This window comes from Pollicipes pollicipes, unplaced genomic scaffold (assembly GCF_011947565.3).
Source record: "Pollicipes pollicipes isolate AB1234 unplaced genomic scaffold, Ppol_2.1 Scaffold_4295;HRSCAF=5057_pilon_pilon_pilon, whole genome shotgun sequence".
In the NCBI taxonomy this organism is placed as follows: domain Eukaryota; kingdom Metazoa; phylum Arthropoda; class Thecostraca; order Pollicipedomorpha; family Pollicipedidae; genus Pollicipes; species Pollicipes pollicipes.
In genome coordinates, this window is record NW_023596461.1 from 5673991 (window position 1) to 5695157 (window position 21167).

At 53.7% G+C, this 21167-nt stretch overlaps 1 protein-coding gene across 1 annotated transcript; it reads left to right on the top strand.

Moving 5' to 3' along the window:
* The first annotated feature begins 9922 nt into the window (after nucleotides 1-9922).
* Nucleotides 9923-17542, top strand: LOC119096421 (uncharacterized). Its single transcript, XM_037219324.1, has 2 exons — nucleotides 9923-10438; nucleotides 15608-17542. Exons 1-2 carry the CDS (start codon nucleotides 10140-10142, stop codon nucleotides 15993-15995), a joined length of 687 nt encoding a protein of 228 aa, XP_037075219.1. The 5' UTR covers nucleotides 9923-10139; the 3' UTR covers nucleotides 15996-17542.
* Nucleotides 17543-21167: the final 3625 nt, after the last annotated feature.

Sequence of the window (21167 nt, forward strand, 5' to 3'; positions counted from 1 at the left end):
GGCGGAGGTAGTCGTGTTGATCTCTCTCGAGTGCTCGTCTCGTACGATGCAGTCATGCAGGGTGCGGATGTTGCTCAGCCATTGCAGCACCACGTTCGCGAAACGCGTGACGGCGATGTGCCGGAGTCCAGCGAGGCCAAGTGGCCGTGTCGCGGGCCGCGCTCCACCGCCACCTTCGCTCGGGTCAACAATCCCCCGGGCAGTTCGGCGGGGAGGCGGCCGTGTCGCGGGCCGCGCTCCACCGCCACCTTCGCTCGGGTCAACGGTCCCCGGGCAGTTCGGCGGGGAGGCGGTCGGGTCTGAGCAGACGAGCGGGCGGAGCTGCTCCGCGTCCCACTGATCAGCACGCGCCTGTTCGGTACTGTTCAGCACGCTCGGACTGTTGCTTCCGCTTCCTCTCCTTCTGGGTTTCCCCCAGTTGTTCAGTGGGAATCATTCATCTCGGCCTACAGCTCCGGAAGGCTACGCTCTGAGCCTGGCTTCACCGGGCTGTCGTGCCGATCTGGGAGGAGGCGACCGGCCGCCAAAACGTATGTAGGAGGCTCACTCTTAGGAGGTGACGAGTTAGGCGTTCCACCAATCGGGCTGATGAAGTTTTCGGCTGCCTTCGGATGCAATACCCAGTTCACCACAGTCTGTCTTTGAGCGCGGGCAGACACGTTAAGGGAAGTAGTTGGGTAGTAGAAAGCGCTAGGAAACTAGCAGTGACAACACTGAGGCAGCATTGTCACAGCGTTGAGGCAGCCTTGATATCGACTCAATGCCGATAAATAAGAAATTGACGGCGATTTTGGATGACAGTTGATGGGTATAATGTCTGCACAACTTCAAGGAAATCAATTCATTCAGTTCTGTATAGTTGATCTTACCTTGCGATCACGAAACAAAATGGTTCCTGCAACGCAGATCACCTTGACATCAGACTCATGTGATTGTAAAAAAAATACTAAAAAGATCATAGATCAAGATCAAGGAGAGAGAGAGAGAGAGAGAGAGAGAGAGAGAGAGAGAGAGAGAGAGAGAGAGAGAGAGAGAGAGAGAGAGAGAGATATATATATATATATATATATATATATATATATATATATATATACATAAAGTGATACAGTGACATTCCATACTTCAGTCTCATATCGGTGCAAAATCAAATAGGCCAAAATGGCCTATTTAATATTTTTGCACTTTTGTGACTCTGAAGTCAAGGTGTTTTGTGCTTGATTAAATATGGGTCAGTTCAGAGAAGGATTAAAACTGATTTCAAGGTGATGTGCTCAATGATTTGCCCTCACCTCAACCCAACATGCTGTCAACGTCCCCATTGTCCCCGGCACTACCTCCAGCCCTCGTGGACCCAGCTACTAATGAGCTAAACATTTAATTAGATTCCCCGCGCGTATGTGCCCTCCCTTTTTACTGAGAGTCTAAAGGGCTTTATGGCAGCAATTCAGGGCGCGTTTTTCTCCCACGGGCTTGCGTGTGTCGCTTGCACATTTCTGCAGTTATCACAGTTCACCGACGGGTTTACTGGCTCGGAGCCCGCAGCTGCAGCGGCGTTTAGCCAGCCTTTGTCTTATGTGCGTGCGGACAACGCCGCACCCGGTCTGCACAAAGGCGGCGACGAGTGCTGTGATTGTATCTGGCAACCTGCCAGCGATGTGTCTTCCTGCCCGACCCAGGGCTCCCGGCTGCACATGCCGTCAAACCGGATTCAACCGGCGCACAAAGGGGCCGCCACACCCAGCCGCGGCAGGGAGAGGCTCGAGCAGAGCGGCCGCCAGCGGGCCTCGCTGGACGCCAGGGCGGGTCGGCACGGCCCCCAGCTGACCCGATCGACGGCTGCAGCCAGGTTCGTGATCACCGCTGGGGCATGGTCACGACTTGGTCATGGCAACGGGCTGCACGCGGGCACCGTGACCCTGGCGTGGCACTGTGCAGTGCGACCCTCGTCAGAACGGGGAAAGCGTGTTCCGGCCCGGGTTTGGGAGCTGCCTCACGAGCCGTTCCGCGTATTGCAACGGCGTTTTGGCTGGCCGTGTTTGTCACCTCACGCCGGACTGGGTGGCGGGTGGGATCTCGTTCTCAAAGCGCGGTGCGGTGAAAACGTGAAAACACAACACTCGGCTTTGTGTTCTTGGCTCTGTGTGCGCCAGAGCATGTTCTCAGTGGGCCTGAAAGGCGTGACATCAGGACTGTCAAGGCTCGTAACCTCCCCTGATGTCATTCGGTCTCATCAGTTTTCAAAGTGTTTCGGTATGGACTAGAGTGATTAACGTATGTCAACATTTGAGCAGATATTGCTTCGGGCGAAGATCATGTCAGGCAAGTTTCTGGCACCGACCAGAATAGTGTTCATATAGTGAATAGTGAATAGTCTTTCATGGCGTGCCAATGCCTTCCACCATTGCTTATGATGATTGTCCATGCAAGCAAGGTACCTCTATCCCAAGCTCTTGGGAAGTAATGCAACGATGTCAGGCGATATCCCACTGGTCTCTAACAGCAAATGGGCTTTGGCTCCCATCAACTTTAATCAGTGTACGTTGGCGCAAAACAACCTCAGTAGCACAAAAGCATAGCCGAGCCTCTTTTGAATCCACCTGAAAGGCCGTCCGTAAGAGCGACTGCACAGTGACGTCAGCAAAAGTTATAGATCGTGTGTGGGGTTGCCTACCCGTTCCTGGACGTCTGCTCCATTCCGTTGGGTATACAAATGTCAAGGTGAGGGTCGTGCCGGCCGGTAAATTCACTACGCTGCTGAAGGTCGCGGTAACACCGATGTCAGCGACGGTTAGCTTCAAAGTTTGTGGTAAGGATGAAGAGTGCCTGTGGTGCCCGCTTAGCTGTGAACTGTTCTGCTGAAAGTGCATTGCAATAGCCTTGGGGATACCAGAATTAATACCAATCAGCGTCGAAATTGAGTTATGTTGTTGACATATTATAGAGACTAAAGCCAAGAATGGGGCCAAGAAAAACGAAACGCATCACCTGTCAGACGGCTTTTGCAAAATGACACAAGCGAGATAAGAGGCGTGATTGTTTAACCACGCAGATACTACTAAACATACGTGGGTTAGTGTGTCACCATGAGGAATCTGTACTGATAGAGCTTATCTACCATTCGCGACAGCATCCACCCTCCATGGGCTTAGTAGGCAGAGGCGCGCTGACGTACACAGGTGGGGGGGCGTGCTGATGCCTGACGTCCGCGCGTTGATGCCTGATGTCCACGCGCTGATGCCTGACGTCCCCGCGCTGATGCCTGGCGTCCCCGCGCTGATACCGGTGTCCCCGCGCTGATGCCGGTGTCCCCGCGCTGATGCCTGGTGTCGGCGCGCTGATGCCGGTGTCCCCGCGCTGATTCCTGGCATCCAAACGCTGATTTCTGGCGTCCAAGCGCTGATTCCTGGCGTCCAAGCGCTGACGCCTGGTATCGGCCCTGATGTCTGGTGTACCCGCGCTGATGCCTGGTGTTCCCGCGCAGATTCCTGGCGTCCAAGCGCTGATGCTTGGCGTTCCCGCCCTGATGCTTGGTGTCGGCGCGCTGATGTCTGGTGTCCTCGCGCTGATGTCTGGTGTCCTCGCGCTGATGCTTGCCGGCCGCGCCACACTTGCAGCACTGAAGAACTGACTGTTTTTGCCAAAGCCTAGCAACGCTAATCGGAGAGGTCAGTGGATTGCTATTGGTTTCCCTTTTTTGTAACTGTGACGACAGTACTGGAAATACGTTAGCCTTTTGTCTGGATTTCGATCGCAATAAACTAGGCTGAGCGTCTAAGTAGTTTTCGTGATGTGGTCCGTCTTCGTTTAGGTCACATCGTGCCTTATTTCGAGCCGATTCGGGATAAGGCAACATAGGGTTCCTCCGCATATTGCCAGTGCCTCTACGGGGGCGGCGGCGTTGTGATCGCTGCGTTATGATTAGGCGATACATTTCCTACACCGAGCAACGTGTTCACTCTCTGCCTGCTTCAGTTGCCGGCATTTGAAGTCCATCGTAAAAACGTCAGAACCATGGCGGACCGATGCTTTGATCAAAGCTTCGATCCTCCAGGGTTCGGAGTGTTGAGCTTTGATTGTGCGCGATTGCACGCACGCGTCGGTCAATAGGTTTGCCGATATAATTGCCCGTTTTGATTTGCTGGTATGAGTAGCAGTTGCCGGGAAGCCCGGTCGCCGGGTCGGGTCCTTTTTCCGACTCGCGCTGTTCAGGCTTCTGATTTGTTGAAATTGCAGGCTTGATGTTTGTCATGTCGGGAGGATAAATAGTGCCGATATCAGAACCTTCCAGAAATATGCCGCCTAATCAAACATCTTGTGTTTAAGTGAAATGTTCCACATTTCAGTATAATGAAGCAAGCCTCAGAAACGATGAAATAAGCTCACTTTTAATTATGACTAACTATATTTAAACTAACTATAACTATTGGTATACCTAAAAGTGGAAAAGACCGGTCTACACAGCACAACCGCTCTGTAAGGAAATATGCTCCTCAATACATCATTGTCTGATTTCGTCATCGTACCTTGCACAACCTTGATTGGGAGCCAATTGACGACCGTTATGCCTGGAAGTTGTGTTTACGGGCGCCAGCTATAAACGATACGATAGTTATATTTTCCTGGCCTTGATCGCCGCATGGGCTATAGAATGGCAGGATTTGAATGGTGTTATTATGGTGTCATGGGCGCCTGGGTGATACTGAATAAGTCTCCCCGAAAAAGTATGCACACTTCGCGGGTGTGTAGCTAAAAAATCAGAGGAGTTGAGGTCTTAAGAAGGGCAAGGATGAGAACTGCGCCGAATAGTTTTCAATATAGGTATGAAAACTGTGCGACTGTTGCTGAAAGCCTTATGGCGGCATGCTCGGTGGTTGCAAAGATATATGTGAGCCCGCCAGAAGCGTGACTGGCCGAGCTAGGCGGTGCCGGGCAGTGCCGGGCCGGGCAGTAGCGGGCAGTGCCGGGCCGGGCGAGCCGGGCAATGCCGAGCAGTGTCGGGCAGTGCCGGGCCGGGCAGCACTGGGCAGTGCCGAGCCGGGCTGGGGTGGGCAGGGTCGGGCCGGGCAGTGCCGGGCCGGGCGAGCTGGGCAATGCCGAACAGTGCCGGGCCGGGCAGGGCCGGGCCGGGCTGGGCCGTGCCGTGCCGGGCCGGGCTGGGCTGGCTCGGACCGCTGAAGCTATACACATATCCTGTTAGTTGGCGTTATTGGTTGATCGACCCGCCGCCTCGAACGTAATAGGCCTGACGCTGTATGTTTCATTGTATACAAAATACGCAAACTATTACCGTGTACGCGTGAGTGTAGAGGTGTGGAATTTTGCATGTTTGCGCCCCTCACATCCGCAATACATTTGGAGTGGGTGTGTGCAGATGCTAGCGCACCTCAATGGCATCGAATAGCAATATGTTGGCTGCATGGTGCAGACTCAAGGTGAGTAGGCGGCTGGGCGATATTCAGCGTGGCGGGGCTAGTTAAAAGCAACACTTTAATTATCGCCTGGGTTACCTATGGTACCAGGTATTACTGCTATTTGGGGCACTAGATGTATTAAATCAGTGAACATTAGACATAACTATGGCTGTCTGGACCGCCTAAAGCGTGAAATCAACACTTTTGTTTATCAAAGTCACAATGTAAAAAGCTGATCCCAACTGTAAACAACACGTTCACCTCAAACGTGGCGTCATCAATGACATTGTCAGGGTTTCCTAATTGGAAGACAAGCAAGCAGATAGTGTCTCAAATGACTTGGACCGCCTGGCAATTAATTCGTGCATCCGAGACCTTTACCTTTGTCTGTAGCCTCCTTTGGCAAGGTTAGTAATTTGGAGAACCCAACAAGGTACTGCATTCGTTGCGGCGAGACTTTGTTACTGCCGAAGGCCAACGGAGTTTCTCTCATGCAGTGAAGCCTGAGCCGCTAGGAATTTTTTGCCCCCCCCCCCCCCTGCTCTTCACAGATTGGGATGTTTTGTATGTCACATTCTTATCGGTATACGCATGAACGTATGAAATCGGTATGACCAGCTCTCCTGTGATTTTGGAGAGAACACTGTGGGCAGGAGGTCCACCCAATGCTTGTTCAGTACTTGAATACTTAAGTTCCGTTATAGGATGTGTCCTATGGTGACTAAGGGTCCTCATCGTAAAAATCTGCAAAAATGGCCATTTCAGCAAAGAAGTATGAACTGCCCAGGAAAAATTGAGATATACGCCGGTGCACTGCGAAGGAACGCGGCTAATGTAGTGCACAGGTGCGCGCCAAGCTTTCACCTGAATTGTTGCGCCCAAACTCCCAGGTTCGCGGGTGTCTGCTGTCCTGTTCCTGGCCACCATGGTCACCGAATGGCCATTTGAGCAGACTGCTGACCTCTCGGGAACGTCTTGGTAATGTCAGGAGTCCATGATGCTGCAAGCCGTCTCTGGGACATGTCAGGATTCTCTGCCGCTCTGGGGGCGCTAAAAATGTGTCAGGAGCGTCTTGCAGTCTAGAAGAGGGCGCTGTGGCATGACACATGTCTGAAAGGCACTCTGGCTGTCATTTTAGGTCTCCCATAGTCATCTCAAGGAGTGCGTTGCCCCCTGGCCGCATTTAAAAACTTTATTACGGTTTTTTTGGCGCTGTATGTGACTCTTGACCTCCCTAGGTTTAATGACGCTTCTGATCTCGTGATTGGTCTGAGTGATATTAGGACATTAGTGTGAACTGTACACGATTTGGTATCAGCTGACGTTTGTGCGATCGCTGCTATTGAATGCTACCTTTACACGGATTCTCGCATGCTCTATTTGTTTGAAAATTATATAATCGCATACTATATGATGGCATACGATTACCTCAGTACCTTTGAAACTTGACGTTAACGTGAACTAATTACATTTTGTTTTTTAAAGAAGCCACAGAACACATTTCTTACCACAGAAGCTGTGGCAAATCACACGTTACAGTTTATCCGAGGCCAGGGATACTTTTTGTTAACTCTGTGGACAATGCCATCCCTGTTGTACAGTACGTACCCGAGGTGCCAGGTGCGGCGTCCGGCGCCTGGCACGCGGTAGCACGCGCGCTGCCTGCTGCCGCACCTCGTGCGGCCCCAGTCGCGAGTCCAGCTCACAGCTACCTGGGTCTGGTTTTTACCGGACTGGGACCGGTTCGCGGCGTGCATGGCGCTTGCACCAATCGGCGGAGATGTCAGTTGCAGATGCAAGTCTGCAGTGCAATTCGAGGGTGATCAATTTTGTCTCACGGCGTATTCCGCCTTTCGCCGCGTGGAATGTGACTGCTGCGAACTGTATGACCTGGGCTGCATGATTAAGTCTGCCTCCACCTCGCCTGGCATCATGATCATCATGATCATCATTATGTTCATTAAACAGGACATGCAGTACAACGCAACGTAAATCAGAAAGGTGCAAAATCAAAAGCTTAAATCGAAGCACCTTGACTGAAACACATAAAAAGACATACTGAACTGTGACCGTCGCCAAGGTACAGCTCGCTCAGCTGTTTAATTCGGCCGGATGAAAAATCTGAAGCATCTGAAGTACGCATGCCTTGCGTGGCCGTAGCGTTGGATCGGAAGGTTTTTCATACAATTGGGGGATGCCGTTTGCACATATGTTTAAAGTTAGCGATGAAATCGTAATGTATCACGCGTTGAGCAGGTTCAAAAGCATTGGGTGTGAGAAAAGCCGACTTCCCCGTGCATTATCTTTTACAAAATATGATGGGACTTCTTGTTAGAACAATCGGCATAACTGTCCCGACAATATCCTTTTGGCAAGGGCTCTGCCATTACTGGGACTAGCATTTAAGCATTTTTACCGAAAGTTTTCATCATCCTGCAACTCCACAACGTTGTAATCAGGTGCTCCCGCCTTACAAAAATGTTGCGTATGAACATTTTTCAGGCGCTTTTCCTCATTTGGATTGTGCGTGACAGGTGTGGGTGGCACTGCCCCTTTCAACCATGATGTAAGCTGTAGCCTACGTCACATCTCACGATATAAAATTATGCGGTATCCCATATCATGGTGTATGATTTGTTTTATGTCACATATCATCTATGCCACATGGCATTATGTAAGATGTCCTCTTTGTCACATCGCATCATGCAAGGTGTTCTCTATGTCACATTTCATTACGCAAGATGTTTTCTATGTCACACATCATGGTGTAAGATGTCTTCTATGTCGCATCGCATGATGTAAAATGTCTTGTATGTCACATGACATGGTGTAAGATGTCTTCTGTGTCAAATATCACGATGTACGAGGCTTTCTATGTCACATCTCATGATGTAAGATATCTTCAATGTCACATCTCATAATGTGAGATATATTCTAGGCCACATCTCATGATGTGATATATATTTTAGGTCACATATAATGATGTAAGATGTCTTCTATGTCACATATCATGATGTGAGACATCTTCCATGTCACATCTCACAATGTGAGGCATCGCAAAATGCATCGCCTTGCCGACCAGCGGGTAAATGGCGGGTGGGCGACGCACGAACTACCAAGCAATATGTGATGTGTGAAAAGATAAGGGTCATTTCAGGACTTCTTATGGTTGATTATGGGAGAGCTTTGCTCAGGTTTTCAAGGGCGATGAGGGGCTTCTGTATCATCGCTACGCGACTAAAGCTGCCCGTTTGCCCATGCTGATGTGGTTGGATCCGAAACATCCACGTACTTGGTGACATTTGGTTGAAAGCAAATGCAAATCGCGTATCTTGTCCAGCATGCGCCGGCACCGAACAAACTTTCGTTGGGGCTCATGTCAAAACTGACGATTTTGACGTGCGCCAAGAGCGTCGCCAACCCGTTCTCCACATTGCCTCGACACTCGCTGAGGTGCGCCACGATTGGCGCCGCGCTGCGCAGAACCTTACGCCAGTACACTCTGACGCATCATCGCGGAACACGCTTCTGCGCTGGCCGTTCAGATGGCATGAGAAGTGCGGGTGAGTACTGGCGGTGTTGAGCCAGTTCTGCCACTCTGGAGTAGATAGACCGAAATGTTGGCGCGATATGCGGCGTTTTCCCTCACTGAGTCTGGTTCGGCTAGTGGCTAGGGAAAATTATGGCGATGTGCATCATCCCTCTGAAGCGTTCTCATGATTCGACAAAACGTGTCTGAAGATGGACCCGCCCATTTCGTCCCGAACCGCCCTGAGGCTGGCACATGACTTGACAAAGCCTACCATGTCCTTTATCTCCACCAAATGGACCTTTCAAGGGAGTGAGCGAGCTTTTCCGTGCAGACTGAATAATGACCTGGGACATGCACGGCGTGACAGCGAATGTCCAAGAACATTCCAAATGGTCATGAAAATAGTATTGCATGTTCACAATGATGCATCCATTTTGGAACGATTGCCAACGAGTAACATTAAAAAGGATCAGGTAGGCTACTCTACTGCACTCGTTCAAATTCAAGATGGAGCTTATATCACGTAAGACGGTGATCAAAAGGGATCGGCCATTTCTCGTACCAGTGGGCCGGGTGGGTACCACCTTTTCCGCGTGACGAAATTTAGGTCGCGTACAATCCACAACGTGAACAAACCAAACGCTTCAAACACCGGGTTCAACTCAGAGCCCACTAAGCACCCGCATCACAGGAAAGGACTTTCAGTGCGGCGTACCCCGAGACACCCAAAGCATGTGGTCGGGACGGCCCAGCGGCGCGCCACAAAACCGTCCCGAGAAGCCGAACCCTGCAATGGTTCACCGCACCCGACCGACACGAAGACACGTCTCCGACTCGCGGTGTGCCCAAGCGCTCAGTGCGAGCCGCTGGCGGCGGCGCGGGCAGAGGCCGCCAGCTGACGGTACCGGCGCCGGCCGCGGGCGGACCGTCAGCTATAAGCGCCCCGCCGCGGCGCCCGGCGGCAGTGACGCGCAGGCAGGCACGAGTTGAGGTCGCCGCTAGCGCGCCAGACAGCGGACGGCGGACGGAGCGCCGGACAGCGGACAGCGGGTCGGACGGCGGACGGAGCGCCGGACAGCGCGCCGGACAGCGGACAACGGGTCGGACGGCGGACGGAGCGCCGGACAGCGCGCCGGACAGCGGACAGCGGGACGGACGGCGGGCGGAGCGCCGGACAGCGCGTCGGACAGTGCAATATGCAGGTGGAGCTGATGCTCCAGCCGGAGGTCGTCTCGCGATGTCTGTCGCTTCACCCGCGAGACCGCGTCGGCTTCCTGCACTGTGTGTGCGAGCACGAGGACCGGCTCGGCTGCCCGTCGGCGCTCGAGACGTCGACAGCGGCGCCGACGACGACGTCGCCGCCGGTGGCGGTCGACTGGTCACGCAGCTACAGCGTCTCGGCCGGGCTGTGCGTGGTCTTTCTGATCATGTGTGTCGTCATCATAGCGCTGCGGGTGCTGCGACGCCGCAGCGAGCCACAGGAAACGAGTCAAAGGTCAGTGGATGAGCTCGTCGGCAGTGCTGCCCGCCCCTGTCCCCCTAGGTGTAAGCACAGGTGAGAGGCACGATCCCTTTGCATTTCTTAGGGCACAATGCTCATCTTGAGGTGGTGCATGGAGCTTTGAGGAGGGTTTCCCCATGCTATTGGATGCTCCCCTATGCCCTTGCATCACACCATTTGCACCGGGGGGGGGGGGGGGGGCGAGCTCTCTCGTATAATGATAAGGTAAGGATGGTGTTGTTTTAGCGGAGAGTTCAGGGCAAGACTTAACTTGTTAGCTCGGTCCTTCCTCAGCTTATGCTGAACCCACACAAACTCCTGCGATCTGCTTGGGGCGGGCATCGTCACCTGGTCGTCAGAACCCTGGTTTAGTGCCTCCCCACGGCTGGTCCCCTGTGCTGACCGCGCGACCTCGGGGTGGTTCGTGATGTGGCCGCCAAACGCGCTGTTCCACTAGCCGCTGGCCGTCAGGCTCCGTCGATCAATCGTTCACTCCCGGTGTGCGCCGCTGCGCCGCCTTTGTCTCCTTCCATGCGCCGACAAGGCAATATCTGAGCGCAGGTCCTCAGCCCGCTCGCGCTGCGCTGAGCTCTTTGTCTCGGTCCGCGCGCTCTGCTGTTCGACGTCTTTGTTGCGGGACAGCAGGCAGACTGCATAAGTTTTCTTGGGGGAAGGGGGTGTGCGAAGGTGCATTGTGCAGACGATGCTGACAGGCAAACTGTTATCTTTCTCCCTTTGCGCGACGATGTCTGTGGAATTGCAAGATAGGCACAGAACTCCGTTGACTAAGTGACAAGGCTGAGCCCGTCGTCCTGTCTACATGTGTACAATGTCATGGCGGTCTGGGAGCAAGCTGTGAATCATGTATTGACTCATCACGTGATCATACTTCCGTCGGGTGAGATGTGTCCGGCAGGACAGTGCTGCGGCTCTGAACATTCGTAGACGCGGTAGGCCCTGGCAGGCGTAAGAGTTGAACTCGCACGCGCTCGGCTGTCTTGGCGAACACCCGAAGTGCCGTGTTAGGTACCGGTCTGCGGTCACACACAGCGCGCTAGTCAACGGGCCGCGCCGGACCCCGTTATCTCTCGACACTGAGGTCGCTGGGGTCACGACCTCAAAGCCGGCACGATGCTGTCGGTTTTGGAGCCATTCGGGAGACCCGGCTGTGGCTCATCGGTGCAGTCTATCGCTCAGCAAACACAGCCGTCGCGTTCTCACACTCGGTGTGGCTCGGCTCATCCATCCATTCATTTCTGGGTGCGCGCGTTCCGGCATAAGCTGCCTGAGCGTAAAACCTGCGGGTTTTGCAAGCACCTTTTGCCGTCGGACAGACCGATCCACCGATGTCCGGCGTACAAGCCGAACCATCGATGCAGCTGACGGGCCTGTCCGCCGGGCTTACATCGGTGCGAGCGAGGAGGCTGTCGCAAAGGTCAACCACGTCCGCCGCGCGCTCTGTCTGCTTCAAAGCAGACCATGTCACCCAGCAAACTCCAGACGAGGCCTCCAGCAGCCTCCAGACGCCTGCTGCACCGGCGTTTTGCCAATCACCACCTGCACCACCGCTCCGGCTGCTTCGGAAGGCGGGCGGCGCGGCCGGCCGGCACGGTCGCGGCACGGTCCAGTGCCCTGCCGCTTCCCGCGAGGTCGTCCCACACGGTTCAGCGCCGCCGCAGATGGGCGGCCGTCCCGGTTCGGGTGACCTCAGGTCACGCTCGGGTGCCTGGCTGCACGCTAGGCCGGCCGCCGTGCCGGTCGCGGCGCGCGGCGCTAGAGGTCACGCGGGGTCAGACGGGGATCAGGCAGGGTCAGCCGGCGGCAGCTAAGGTTACCCAGCTGTGGTGGGTCGGTTAACTCAGGAGGGAAGATCAAAGGCCGTCGCAGAGAGCGCTGAGCGCCGCAATGGTTCGTTTAGCGGCATTGTTTGCCGCTTGTTGCTCGTGATAAGTTTTGATTTCCACGGTTTCTCAAAGCAGCGACCGGCGCCACCAAGAGCGGGATATCCTCCAAGCGGGGATATCCTCCAACAGCACCGCTGCATCCCGCCTGGGCGACATCGGGCCACGCTCCTCCCCTCCCCTCCTCCCCTCCACCGGCGTCTTGCGAGTCACGTTCTCGCCACCGGGCGGCGTCGCGTGACGAAGCGTTACCGGGTGCGGCGACGGCGGAGACGACCGCGGTTACCGGTGTCCGCGCTAGGGCGCGCCGAACACTACTCGGACGTCAGGGCCGATGCAGCCGCGCCGGACGGAAGTGACGGCGCCCTTCGTGGCCGTTAGTCACTGTGTGCTGCGCAAGATCCTGACCCAGTTGGTGGGGCAGCGCGCCCTCCGAGGAGCGGGTCATATCCGGACTCGAGCCTGCGCCGATCGGGCCGACCTGTTTTTGTGGAGCCGGACGTAGGAGCGTGAGCGCGCGCATGCACTCTAATAGGAGGCATCGGAATGAGGACTGATGGCTTCCAGACTTTTTCCAGAGCACTTCCCAGTGGCTCTTTAAGTGGCGTCACTGACTTGTTCATACTGCATGCGGCTACTTGTATAGTGTAAGGTGTATTATAAATAGGTGTGCACTTTGATCACGATTTAAAATCATCTTTATCAATTAAAAGCTACTTCAATACGCTGACGACAGCTGTCGCCATAGGTGTGGGGACCTGTCTTCCTTTTGCGGACACATATATCTATCGACTGGGAGTTGGAGGCTTTAAAGTCGCTTTAAAGCCCGCCGGTTCAAACTGGTACACAGGGGGTATTTGGCTTCCTGTCCTTGACATTTTATCTTTGACTTTCTATATGTCGGTCCGCTTTCCACTGGGGAACACTTAATGTCCTCCGTGGTATTTCTCACAACTTTCACAAAAGTAAGTCAGAAATCTGAAATTACAGTTTCATCAAATTTCCGAGAAGCCCTGTGCCAAAATAGGTTGCATCATTTCAGGTGGAGGAAAAATGGCGTCACTGAAATGGCCGGTGACGTACATGCTTTGGCGCGTTCAGTCTCAGCGAGGCACCAAACCTGGATAATTTTCCAAAAATCATGACACGGACTCGGCCCGTGACGTCATTAGTAATCCTCGGTGATCGGCAGACTGCCCCCGGAGATATTCTTGGACGAAGATGGAGAGGATTTAATGCCTTTTTCCACCAACAACCGAGGACGGTCACTGCTCCAGAACTACATGAAATAATTATATACCCCAGTATTATATGGCACTAGAGCCGACTGAACCGAATAGGTCTCAGTTTGATTAGTGATTTCAAGTGCTAATCCCTGACACGGGCGTCACGGGCCCTTACTGGGTGACATACTTATCCCGGCCGGTGAGCATTCAGCACCACGATCGAAGCTCAGCACGCCCGCGCGCCCGAGCGCGTGACGCCGTCTGGCGGCTCCGCGCGGACCAGACGCCGCGCAGGCGGCCGCAATCCTCTGAGATCGGCCGGCGCTCCTCCTGCGCATCGCCCACCACGTCACCGCTCCGTGACGTCACCAACCCGTGACACCATCCCGGCCGACCGGAGACCGCGCGGCCGGAAGGATTCCCCGCCACGTGCCACCGGCGCCGTCACGATGACATCACGGATCGGCACATGCCGGCGGCACGCGGCTGCCGCAGGATGAGTCCTCTGGTCCGCGGTGTCGCGCAACGGGACGCTGGGTAGCCCCACGACTACGTCAGAAGTTCCGGCCTGGAAACGGCCGCCCCGTCACGGGTTCGCCGAGTGTCGCGGCCGATTATGGATCCGACACTCCCCAAGATGACCATGGATGCCTATCACATTGCAGCTTTACGTCCGTGACTCATGGGTGCAGGCGTTTCCAAATGGAGCGTGCGCTCTATGAACGAATAGTGACAACGCCGTGCAGTCCCAGCACAAAAAGCGGTCTTGCCATCGCTGGTCTAGCGGAGATGAAGGCGCCTCTGCGTTGGCAGACAGCCTAAGAGGGAACAAGACTTGCATACCGGTGACTGACAAGGTCATCTGTGTAAGGGCGGGTGGTTTAGATTATATAGGATTAGCGCTGAGTCGCCGGGGTTTCCCCGCTAGACGTCCGGGACAGCAGTGCGCTGCTGCTGCCGCCTGGTGGCTGACCCGGGGCACTGGCAGTCACAGCCATGCTGGAATAGGTTGCTGGACCTCTCACAAGACCGTGTGCTCAACTGGCCACTTCTCCCCCCCCCCCCCCCCCCCCTGCCGTGCCGCAATTGACAAGAATGCTAGTAGGCGCTTATCAAACGAATATTCTGACTAGTGGTCCCACCGAGACATCCCAGATAGAAGAATATCGAACGTAGGGCCGACGCACGACAGAAACAGAACCGGCTTGCAACGATGGGCATTCTTTTCCGTCGAGGCGGTGTTAAGATCAAATATCGCACGTAAGGCGAAGCGGAAGTAGACGTACGGGAGTGTTCTGCATGACCGCCAGCGCGCTTCCTTCTTCCGACATCTCCTTATCAGCGTGACTTAACAGGAGGGCCTCTCCATGTAAATGGTGTGCACGACGTCCCTGGCCTACTGCCTTCTGCACGTGAGACCGTCTCCTAACTCAACCCATGGCCGGCGCCGCTCCTGCCGAGAGCAGCCTGCTCGGCCCTAGCCCGGCGGGTTCCAGTCTTGTCTGGTGCAGCTTCCGCCAAATCGGTTGGCCAGTCTCAGCTCTTAAGGCTGAGCAGTTCATCTGGGTGTCCTGGAAATTCTACTCCAGAAAAGAAATGAAGCTTAAAAACTCGGTAGATAAACGACTAACTACTTCGTCGCTATTTTGCATTTAAAGATGCGCCGTGACCACTTCGAAAACAGTTCGGGGCCTTCAGCCAAGTCCTCCAGTTGTATACAAAACTTACACCGTTACCATGCTCTGCCTCCAACCTGTTTCCTACTGCAGCTGGTGGATGCGAAGCGGCTGTCTTAAGACATGCCTACATCAGTTGCATTGACAGCCTTTAACCGACTGACTTGGTGATTTGATTGTAAGCAGCCTCCTCCAGCGCATCACGATCATTGTCGTCCCGGCATTGGCAAATTACTGTCACCCTTCACGGCACGACCAAGGTGCGCTACCCACCGACTCCGTCATGTCAGCTCTTCGTGACGTGACCGCGCCCCTCTCGCGAGCTGTGCGCCCCACTCACGGTGTTCTCCCCTCCGGCAGTGGGACTGCGGCGCGCCCGGCGGCCGACTCGGACCCGCCGCCGTACGACGTGGTGGTGCAGCAGCCGCCGCCCTACCTCAGCTTAGAGCCACCGCCCTACTCGGAGCTCGATACGGACAAGTGCCCCGCGGCGCTTGCGTGCGGCCGCCCCGGCAGCGGGCTCGCGTCGGTGATCACCGACCGCGCGACGGCGACCCCTGACCCTGAGGTGGGGGTCAGTGACCCTGACGCGACGGTCAGCGACCCTGACGCGACGGTCAGTGACCCTGACGTGACGGTCAGTGGCCCCGAAGCGGCGGGCCGTGGCCTGGCGTCGGAGTCGGGGGCGGGCGGCTTGGACACAGCACCGGAGGCGTCGCCGGAGAACAGAGACGGGTGTGCGGCGTGACGGGGAGCGAGTACAACGCCTCCCCGAGGAGGACGCTCCTCGGACGCTGATGCTCAAGATGTCTGCAGATGGATGTTCAGCTAGTGGATCTGGATGGCGCCTCTTGGTTGTGTGATGGGGATACAAAAGTGGTGTCCCGTTGTTAGAGACCTCCAGTGCACATTTTGCCTTGGATGCCTCGCTATTCGTCATGTTCACCATGCTGCAGTGCGGCGGCTTCAGGAGCTTATCACCTTGTTGGAAGGTTGTTGAGTGTTACTGTTGCGTGATATTTGATGGGTTAGTCTGACATGAGAATTCCCTCGGGCTGTGCAGAGGTACCTTATTCAGTAACTCACAGGACAAGCTCCATTCCCATGAAAACACGCCGACCGGCTTCTCAGAGCTGTATCATTGGAAGCCCCTGTCGTTTGCTAACCTGGGCCCCTCGTATCATGCTGGTTAGCGGGAATTTGAGCGCACCTGTCCTGTTCGTGTATTGTATGTGTGTTTGCGTTTGGTCTCTGAAGAAGGCCACGCTCTGGTCGAGCGTGTGTCGTTCTGGCATTGTCTTCTTGTTGCAGCATTGTTGTATGCCCCAGAGCCCGCCCACACCCTTGGTGTTGTTTTTTTATAGTAGCGAGCGTGCGGTGTATTTATTCATGGACAGACGTCACACATGTTTGAAAAAGAATATATGACTCGAACTGTACGCTGACTGGTCTGTTCACTTAAAAAAGAAGAATTTAAGTGCAGTTGCAACTAGTCAATGACAAATATCGGCTATCAAATTTGAAGGTGGGATGCTAATTATTTTTTTAACAACGGCCACCGCGTGCGCCGGCTGTAAATAACCCGAAAATATATTTCACAAACAAGGAAGCAAAAGGAAAAGCAGCATTTAACCACCAATACACCAGAGCGATGCAATCGTCCGCACAACGAGTATGTGTCAGAAGAAACTAGCTCGTGCTCCTGACACCGGCCAGCCTGAGCTGATGCCTGTCCGGTCCGGCCTGTCGGCGCAGAGAGCTGCGTCCGCCGTCTCCGCTGTTACGAGAGGGATTAACTCGACATTTGGGAAGCCCGACCAAACAGGGTGATTTACGACCACTAATCCTGAATGTTTGCTGTAGCACTCAAGGACAGATGGATAAGCAGGGGCCCTGACGTCGACTTATAATAACCTTCTCGACGGAAAACTGCAGTCATTTTAACCCGTGGCCGCCTCTAAGGGCATTGGTACCACCTTTGCCGTTTGCAAGAACCTTTGAAACATTCCAGGCAAGCCAGCTACACTTTGGAAGCTGTTAAGCGATCAGAATGACACGTTGCGACACTTTTATCCCACTTCTGGGTTAGGTTATGGAGATATGACATCATTATTGAACGTTCGCGCAACTGTCTGTGTTCCTGTCAGAAGTAAGTCGAAATTTCCTTTCCTGATCTAAATTTTTCACGTATCACGTCAACTGGTCAGACTTTACTCCGTTACGTACTTCGTTATAAGATTTAATGCGAGCTTTTTAAATGGCTGCGTTTCTGGGTACGGAGCTCTCGTGAAGCAACGCTGTTATGCGAACCCTGACCCCTATCATCTAATGTCTGATCACTAATATATAACATGTCTGACTGTACTCTAGATCAGAATCTTACTCACAATCAGTATAAAAATCGCACCATATACATCTGGTGGGTCGCACAGACATTATGTGAAGTGACGACAAATGTACACGGTCGCCGTCCTCTGTCCTCTGACGTCACGTTAACTTTAGCGTAATCACTGCCACGGACACAGGTCATACCTGTCAAGCGCAAACAGCGGGCTTTTGAAGCAGCTTGAACCCAATCTGCCACCGGTGGCCGGATCGGGAAGAAGGTAAACCCGAGACAACAGTCAAGTAAACCTGAGAGTAGCGAACCTGAGATAACACCGTGTTGGCCAGTGGTGATACGTCGGTTACCCTCACACCTTTTCAATCTAATGATACTGTTAGGCTCGTCAGAGGTCACATGGATGATGCTCAAAAGTAGAACATCCTTTTGAAAGATCTTACGTGACCTTGACCTGAATTACCGTTGACTTGATTTAACCTTGGACCGGACCTTTGTTAAACGCTGTGATATGTCTATCACGCAGAAGAAGACAATATTTCGACCGTCTTCTGCCGTTGTCCTCGGCACCCAGCTCCCATGTCGTTGCCCTACCTACACCGGCTTTCAGTTGTGCCCGTCCAAGGTCACGTAACTATTACAGTAACTGCGGCAGGACCACGAAGCAGCCGAACTGTTCTGAGTTGTTTGACATTATATCCTTTGGTGACAGTTCATATACCCAGCAGTTTAAGCATAAAAATGACCGTGAGGTATGCCGGTCATCGTTTCAACTATTTCAATGTATGAGCATATCGGGGCATAACAGGACTGCTTCGTTACGAGAAAGCCAAGGCGGTCGCGGGAGGTGCACGACGCTGCTGGCGAGACCGGGCTACGGCTTTGAGAATTTTCTCAGCCCTTTGCCAGTTCTCAGCATGCAGGACGTGCATGTCGTGACCATTGAGTAAGTGTGCCAGACAGGACACCGAGCGGCCGCACGACAGTGATCTGTAGAATTAAAACCGGTTATGTTCGGTTTATCTTGATGGCACTTCGCTGCAGGGCTGAGGGGCGGATGCTTGTCCAGCGAATGGGAGCTAACAGTTTGGACCGTGACTGCCAAATCCTTATCGGACGACAGATAATCTAGCGTGAGCACGCAGCCAGGAGTTTTCCCTGGGGAGTTTGTCAAGTTTTGACCGAACTTCCGCGAATGCGAGCAGGGTTTCTGTAAAATCCCTCCATATCTGGAGCAAGACTCTTGCCTCAGAAGTTTTACCCTTGGCCGGATACCAGCTTCATCGAGCTGACCGTCTTGACAGCGGAAGACACGGCTGGGTGGTGCGACGGCCTGCGTCGGTATAAGCGTTTGCTTCGTCTAGGCTACCACTGCTGCCGACAGTCTCGACCACAAGTTAGACTTTTTCGGATGTCAAGACGAAACGTTGCTCACACTTGCTGAATTGCTGACCCATTTTCAACATATGACTCTTTATTGAAGCTGGAATGACCCCGCTGAATACGTTTGATGTGATTGGAATTTTGACCATTCTCGGACCCAATTACATTTCCTACGTACCCACTCGACCGGCTCCACAAACGATGTCTTCACCACCCATTTTCGCGATGTTGTGTAGTGCTGCCGTAACGAGCTTTTCACTTCAGTCCGCGAAACATTACGCTCAAGTGGCCCAATTTTGTCCCCATCTTTTGCATGTTATCGACGCCCCTATCCATCAGGTCCATGCAATCCGGAGCCCTAGCGCCACCGTGGTAATAGACAAAACTAAGGTTTTGTTGTCTCGCCGCCATGAGGCGCTAGCTGAACTTGGACCGATCCCGACCGAGCACAACCAGGACGTGAACTAAGCCACGCGTTCCTCGACCAGACGCGACTGCAGTGGTGATGCGGGGCGGCGTATCCGTGGAGGTGGGCGTGAGCGACTGCAGTGGCGATGTAGGGCGGCGTGTCCGTGAGGGTGGGCGACAGCCGACATGTGCGACTTATCAAACGGATCGTCGGGGGTACAAAGGTCACCCGTCTGCTGCCCCAATGCTGCAGTGGACGATCTCAGCTGATCGTTTGTTGACGGAGACACGAGAATGGCCGTAATGCGCCCCCCCCCCCCCCCCAATGTGGGATTAAGCCCCCGAACGGTGGGTTTGCCCCCTCCCCCTGCTCAACCTTCTGGTGCCAGAGAACAAAGAGGGCATTAAAAATAAGAAATCCAAATTACATCAATTTTGAACAAGGCTTTTACTCATTGTTTCACAGATAAAGTTAGCAAAACTGACGGGACAAATCACGTTGTAAATTCTCCGCGTTGGTACCGGGTTTAGTTAAGTTTTTCGTTTATTTTTTTGCATGATGCATGCTTTTAGTTACACGAACAATGTCTCTTATTAACGCTGACATAGTTTTGTGCTTTTGTCTACGTGTTTTGGCAGTATTCAGTGATGTTCAGAGGTCCACAGACTGCAGTAAGGTGCGTTATTTTGACAAGATACAACACGATGTCCTGTCGGAAATTGAAAACAACGCGGTTAGATGTTGAAACCCAAAAGCATGAACAAATTCTTAGCCGGCAGCGAAAGAGCTATTGAAATGTGCCGACCTCCAATTTGACGTGACATTCGATGAAAAACTTACGAAAACTTGACGATAGATACCAGCCGACTTAACTGTAGGCGTCAGTTACCCGGCAATGACCACCAAAACAGCACTAGCCGTGTCGAACATACCTAAAGTGCTGCGTTGCAGCCCGCAGCCCGCTTTTCGGCCACCAGCCGGATATTTCCGTGGCAGCCTTTAATAGTCGTGCACATCAACCCAAGTGGTAGAGGCCTTTAACTCTATTTACTTCCAAAGCCATACACGTCCAACAACGTCTAAAGCCACATCGACCCCGCGACGATTACCGAAGCCCAGTTTCGACGATCGACGCCAAGCAAAGAGGTAATGATGCCCCCATGACAACCTCGTCCACCGAGGCAGAGCGAGGAAACGTATTAGAGCAGTGCTTCAACTTCCTATTTAATTGGATGGCAGTCCAACTTCATTACGTTGAGAGGAAAGTGGGTCCAATCTGGGAAGAAGCTTATCTTTTAGTGCACTTATGGCTAGGATTCCTCGTTCAGCCTCGTAGCCTGTTTTGCGAGACAACACTTCTTTGGTGGAGGCTTCACGACCATGGCACGTGGCGGATTCGCCACCAGGTTATTCCATCGTCAGGTCTGGTACTCAGGGCCCATTTCTCAAGCAGGGACGAGGCCGGGGCTCGTGATTTACATTCGTCGGCGTCCCTTACGACTACAGTCAGTGCTACGACTGCAGTCAATGTGCCAATTCTTGGACCACGTGCGGCGATCAGCGATGTTGTTGCGTCATTGAGGGTTCCTGTGTCGATCCTTGGTCAACTGTGGTCTGCATGGGCCCAGAAGACCTCCCGCGTCAGGAAGGGACCAATGTGATACGATGCATCCCTTTAAGGGCTTCCAGATCGGCCAGGGAATCCCGTCCGTGTCCCGAGAATGGCAGCCGGAAGACACACCGCGGTGGGACAGAATGGCCCTTCTGCCCCTGGCCGGGAGAAAACG